At 67.3% G+C, this 6057-nt stretch overlaps 1 protein-coding gene across 4 annotated transcripts in view; it reads right to left on the bottom strand.

Moving 5' to 3' along the window:
- Positions 1 to 1727: 1727 nt before the first annotated feature.
- Positions 1728 to 6057, bottom strand: part of COL18A1 (collagen type XVIII alpha 1 chain) — an 82083-nt gene continuing 77753 nt past the window's right edge. For all 4 annotated transcript variants that reach the window (XM_032357363.1, XM_032357343.1, XM_032357333.1 and 1 more), the window contains 8 exons: positions 5516 to 5669; positions 5360 to 5433; positions 4807 to 4935; positions 4253 to 4285; positions 3193 to 3429; positions 2735 to 2932; positions 2339 to 2454; positions 1728 to 2124 (listed from right to left, as the gene is read on the bottom strand). In XM_032357363.1, coding sequence (XP_032213254.1) covers positions 1911 to 2124; positions 2339 to 2454; positions 2735 to 2932; positions 3193 to 3429; positions 4253 to 4285; positions 4807 to 4935; positions 5360 to 5433; positions 5516 to 5669 — 1155 coding nt within the window. In that variant the 3' untranslated portion in view covers positions 1728 to 1910. The remainder of the gene's footprint in view (positions 2125 to 2338; positions 2455 to 2734; positions 2933 to 3192; positions 3430 to 4252; positions 4286 to 4806; positions 4936 to 5359; positions 5434 to 5515; positions 5670 to 6057) is intronic.

Genomic DNA, 6057 nt, shown 5'->3' with positions numbered 1-6057 from the left:
AAGGGGATGAGACCACAAGCCCCAAGTGTGGGGGTGCTCCTGATTAGTGTGGGGGTGCTCCTGATTCTCTCCTAGCCTAGCAGGGGCGGGGGTGGAAGGTGGTCAGGAGGCCAAGGAGGGGCCCGGCCCGTCCCCTACCCCAGGCCGATAGGGTCCCCAGCTGAGCGCAGCCCTTCCCACGGCTCACGGGGTCTGGCCCCATGCATGGGGTCGGGCATCCATGCACACTTGCACCATGAACCCTGTGGGGCGGAGGCAGAGGCCTCGGGGGAAGGGGCTGTGTCTCACCTCTGGTCACTGAGCACGTGACGCAGGGCTTTGGCCCGGGAACTTCCGGCCCAGAGAACCCTCCTGTCAGTGGCCCCCCAGTAGCCACTCAGCTGGTCCCATGTGCTACAGCGGCCATGGGGTGAACGCGGGAGCGGGGCGCATACCAGCTCCACGGCCTTGGAGGCAGAGCCCGTGACCACACGACCAAGGTGACTGGACCCACTGGTGTGGCCCACAGGCCGCAGAGCTGAGCAGCTGGGTCCTCACCCACTGCACGGCTGCCAATGGAGGAGGGTCCCGTGTCGTCCCCCGCGATGCTCAGGTGCACCTCCCAGTGTCCCCTTCGCTGCGGCCCCTCTTGCATGGGGCGCAGCGAGGCAGGTCCCGTGGAGCCGTGTCCTGGCTGGGCGCAGGCGTGGCTGTCCTATTTGCCTCCGGAATTTTTCTTTTAAGATTGTATTTATTTTGAGAGAGAGAGAGCACAAGCAGGGTTGGTGCTGGGGTGGGGGGTGGCGTGAACAGAGGGGCAGAAGCAGACGCCTTGCGGAGCAGAGAGCCGGACGTGATGCAGGGCTCGGTCCCAGGACCCCGAGATCATGACCTGAGCTGAAGGCAGATGATTATTGAACTCCGCGTCCTGCAGAGACGAACCTGGGACTCTGGCCCTGAGCCAGCAGGCTGGGGTTCCGGCCGCGGACGAGGGGACGGGGAGTGGGTGTGGGCCTGGTTGGGCTCCAGGAGGTGAAGCCAGGCCAACTTCTGCTTTAGGAAGCCTTGTCCCAGGAAAGGAGCACTGGGCATGGGTGGCCCCCGGACGGGACACTACTGTCCCTGGGTTGTGGCCCTCTCAAAACTCAGCATGGGGGCGTCTGGCTGGCTCAGTCATTAGAGCTCCTGATCCCAGCGTCATGAGCTTCGGCCCCACCTTGGGGATGGAGATGGCTTAAAAGAAACTTCCTGAAGGCGCTGGCTGGGCCGAGCTCCATGCTGGGTGTGATCTCATGGGTCTTATGGGCAACCCGGGTGGCACGGAGAACTGAGTGGGGTTGGGATAACGGCCGGAGCCTGGGGGCCCTAGGGAGACTGGAATCAGCAGGGGGGGGGGGATTTGCTGATTTTGGGAAACTGCCCTGGCCTGGGGGTGGCTGGGGTGAGGTGGCCCCACCCTGTGCCCGTGGCCTTAGCCGTTGGGGCAGCTCACAGCGGGGGAGGGCGGGCCTGTTACAGCTGCAGCCCCCGGGGCGGCCCAGAGAGGGAGGAGGCCACCCGGAGCCGAGTCAGCACCTGCGGGGGCCACGGAGGGCCCCAGGGCGTGCACCCCCATAGTGAGTTCCCTTGCCGGGGACAGGGTCTACCCTCAGTCTGACTGGGCCGAGAAGGTGGGGCCCTGCGTGAGGAGGCGGGGTGGGGTGCGAGAGAGTCCTGGCACCAGGCTTCGTTTTAAACTTTTTAAAAAATACACTCTTTGGCTTCCTTTTATTTCTTGAGGGTTACATTACACGGGAGCCACACAAGAAAGTGTCCCAGCTGGGTCCCCACCCTGGGGGGAGGGGTGCTCCTGTGCCTGGCGCTTCTCCCGCCTCCTGGCCTCCCAGCGGGCAGTCCGTCCGTCCGTCCGTCCGTCCGAGCTGGCGGAGTCCCTACTTGGAGGAGGAGGTCATGAAGCTGTTCTCGATGCAGAGCACGATGAAGGCGTGGTGGCAGCTCGCGGCCTCCTGCTCCAGCAGCCGGCCGGCCAGCAGTGAAGACGCCTGGCCCGTGACGCCCGCAGCCTCTGTCCGCCACGTCTCGCAGTAGCTGTCGGTCAGCCGGCGCCCGCTGGGGTCTGAGCCGTGCCACACGCTCTTCTGGGGCCTGCGAGACGCCGCAGCCGTCAGCCCCAGACCAGGGCCCCAGACCAGGGCCTGGCTACTCAGGGCAAAGCGGGTGCTTCCCAAAGGTGCCTCATGTTGGCTGGATGAGGGGCCCGTGGGGGGGCGCAGAGCTGGCCGTCCTTGGTCCCTGGGGGTCCACCTCCCAGACCACACCCCTGCTGCCTCTGCTGGGGGGTGCAGCCCGGGGAGCCTACCAGGCCGGATGCTGCAGGACGTCTCTGCCGTCGAAAGAGAAGATGCGGGCCCCAGGCTTCAGCTGGCCCTCGGAGCCCGAGAACAAGGCCTCCCAGCTGGGGAACAGCTCCTCGTCCTGGGAGGGAAGCGCACTGGGCCTTATTCCCTCCCTGGAGATGTCCTGCCAGAGGCGGCAGCCCCCTCCCCTGCAAGGCACCCTCCCCCGCCCGGACCCCATCTGGCCCTGAGGAGCACACAGTGGTGGGCAGAGGCCGAGGTGTGGGGGCCATCGAGCCCCCCAGGAGCATTTCCAAGCCTGAGCTCCGAGGAGGCTGCACACGCAGGCCTGGCTCTGCAGCTCAGGGGGTCCGGCCCTGTGGGAGGCTCTGGGGGGCCCCCAGGGCAGCCGCACTCACCCTGAGGTTGACGATGGGCACGCCGGTGCGGTCGGCTCGGCGCACCACGCTGTAGAGGTCCTGCAGCCGTGAGGACAGGAAGGCGCGGAAGGTGCCGGGCAGCCCGGCGGCGCGCGCCTGCTGGAAGCACTGGAAGTCGGCCCCGCGGATGCCGCGCAGGCCGCCCGGCTGGGGGCTGTTCAGGGCCACCAGGTGCAGCTGCAGGGGGCAGAGCCACGGGGTCAGCAGCCAGCCGTTTCGCAGGGCCTGATTGTGCCCTGTGCTGGGGGTCCCGGGGTCCAGAGCGGCCACTGCCAGCCGCCACCCCCGCCCAGCGCTCTGGCAAGTCCCTGTCCTTTCCTCCACCAGAGACAGCCAGAGGGCAGGTCCCAGGCCTAGAGAACCCCCCCCCCCCCCCGGCCCGGCAGCCCCGGGAGTCCCTGTGGGCCGAGGGCTGGCGTCCACACGGGGTCGCTCACCACCGGCTGGTAGTCCTGGTGGGTGTGGCTGTGGGTGGGCCCGCTGGTGGGGCGAGCCGGCTGGAAGTGCCGGTAGGAGCCGTGGTGTGGGGCCCCAGGGTAGGGCTGCGGGTCCGGCAGACGCGGGGGGCTGGCCAGGATGTCATCTGCCCGCCAGGGCCGCACCGTGGAGTGGGTGAGCTCCCGTCGGGGGTATGGGTTGCCCGCAGGGGGCTGCAAGGCGGCCACCTCGTTGTCCTGCAGACAGAGAGGCGGTGGCAAGGGCCCGGTGCTCCTGCCTGGACGGCCTGAGCGGCAGCTGCCTGTCTGGGACCCGCTTCGTCTGCACCCTGGCACGTGGGGAGCTGCACGGTGGACCCGCTGGCCCTGGGCTGCCCTGGAGAGTTAGGGCAGGAGTCCGGCCAGCCTGATGCCGGCAGTGGTACCCGGGCCTGTGCTCAAGGTCAGGACCACATCCCTGGCCTTCCAGCCCGTCCTCACCCCTGCACAGAGACCCCAGCTCTCCGCCTCCAACCCTGTTCCACCCACCTCAGAGAGGTGACCTGCACCCCATCCAATCCCCAGCAGCACCGGAGGCCTCCTGATGCACCACAGTCTGCCTCGGCCTGTATCCCAGTGCCCTATTACCGGGTACCCGCGCTAACGTTCTAGAATCACGTAAATCGCCCGTTCCCCGCCATCTTCACCTCCTGTCCCCCTGCCCGTGAGCTCCACGGGGCCCGGGCCTGCGCGTCCCTGTGCCTGGCATATGGGAGGGCCCAGGACCAGGCTGAATGAATGAATGGATTCGGGAGTGGACCCGCTGGGCTCTGAGCGGACAGACCGGTGGAACCTGGGACACACACCCCCTAAGGCAGCCTCGGCCCCAGGCCGTTGGAGAAGAGCCACAGCGGCAGGAAGGGACCCCCTGAGGGATCCATCTCTGAGCCTGGCACCCTTGGAGGGTGGTGAGCGTGGCCTGAAGGTAGGCAGCCGCGTGGTCTGTGCACCCCTCTCACACCCCGCACCCCAGGGCCCCGGAGCCGCCGCCATTGGCTGTGGAGAGGAGACGGCTCCTTACCGTCCCGCGTGGGAGTGGCGTCCGTGCCTCCAGCTGGAAGAAAATGCAGGGGTTACCCCACCGACCCCCAATGTCTGGCACCCCACCCTCCCCGGCAGCGCCTGGCACACACCACCTTCCATGCGTTTACTTTCACAAGTGGGAGAGGGGGCGCCCAGGGAGCTCTATCAGTGAAGCATCTGCCTTGGCTGGGGTCATGATCCCGGGGTCTGGGATCGAGCCCCGCGCCGGGCTCCCTGCTCAGCACAGAGCCTGCTTCTTCCTTCCCCCCTGCCCCCACGCATGCTCATTCTCTCAAATAAATAAAAATCTTAAAAAAAAAAAAATAAACGGGAGGATCACTTCTCCGTGAACCCTAAACTCCAAAAAACAGTCTACTCGTTAAAAGAGTAAAGAAACGTCCAGAAGAACGCCGTCTGTCACCCGCCCCGTGAGGCATCCGCGGCTCAGACCTGCCCCTCGCGCATGGTCCCCCGAACCCTACCGCACCGCAGGCCGGCCAGGGACGCGCTCTGCATCGCGCCCCCCCCGGGCCGTGCATGCGGGGAACTCACCAGGACCTTCCGCAGCCCGCCGCGGACCCGGACGTACAGCTCCTCCCTCTCGGCCACGAAGATGAGCCAGCCCTCCGGCACCTCAGGCACCTTGTCCAGCATGGTCTGGTACGTGGCCCAGATCCTCACCTGCCGGGAGCCCGACCTGGTGGGTCCCCATCCCACGCAGGCAGCATCTGCGCTCATGGGGGTGGGGGCCATCCCGCAGGCTCACGTGCGTCCCTTTCTCCACAAGGCTGGTCCCTGAGAAGGCTCTGTGGGCCGGGGAGGCCCCCCGCGGGGAGGGCTGGACACTGAGTCCTCACGTTCCCCATGAGCTCTCCAGGGGCTTCCGGGGGCTTCTTCCCGGCTGGTCCCCCGAGTGCCCTGCTGCCCCTAAGCTCCCACTTCTGCTTCGGAAACCACGTCTAGAGGCTTTGGTGCCTTTGCCATGGGGGCAAAGCTGGGCCCAGCACTGGGGGTCTCTGAAAGCCCACCCACAGTCGTCAAAGGGTAGGGTGGCCGGACAGGCTGGGGCGGGGAGCATCTGACCAGACACTGAGAGGACCCTTACCCCGGAGGACGTGCCCATGGTTCCAGGGGGCCCAGGGGGCCCAGGTGGGCCTGGGGGGCCGGGAACGCTGATGGCTGTAGAGAGAAACCAGAGATGGAGCTCGTGGCCCCGGCTGGACCGGTGGGAGCCCAGGCCCCCATCCCCTGCCAGACTTACTTTGCCGGTAAGGGCCAGGAAAGGAAGGGGGCCCTGGGGGACCCGGGGGTCCAGGGGGCCCAGGGGGTCCCTGACGCCCCTCGTGGCCGATGCCAGGGGGTCCCTGAGGTCCAGGTGGGCCAGGCTGGCCCCGAATGCTCTCTCCCTTGGGACCCTAGAGACAGGAAAGCCTGAGGGGCGGGGCTGCATTTTCCCAGAGGTCCTGCAGGGAGCAGCTCGGAGCACCCCTGCCTCCCTCCCCGCCTCCTCCCTTCCCGTGCCACAGGGCCTGGGAAACCTGGCTTCCCAACCGCGTCCTTCACAGGGACGAGATCTCAGGGGGAGGCAGCCCCCCGACAGCCCTCCTGCCCCATCCGTGCCCCGGGCAGAAGCTGTGGTCTGGGCTCCCTGGAGTCTTTTAGGGCGGATGGTCCCACAGGAAAGATCAGTGCCAGCGGAGAGCCGGCGTGAAGGCCTGGGTGGGGGTCCCTCGTGCCCCTGCCCCCCGGCTGGCTGGAGGTGCGCCCAGGCCACGCGCCCCCCACCCCGAGAGTGGGGATGAG

This window comes from Mustela erminea, chromosome 1, assembly GCF_009829155.1.
Source record: "Mustela erminea isolate mMusErm1 chromosome 1, mMusErm1.Pri, whole genome shotgun sequence".
NCBI classification, from domain to species: Eukaryota; Metazoa; Chordata; class Mammalia; order Carnivora; family Mustelidae; genus Mustela; species Mustela erminea.
The sequence above is the reverse complement of the archived record's forward strand: the minus strand, read 5'-3'. Positions and strand labels throughout refer to the sequence as shown.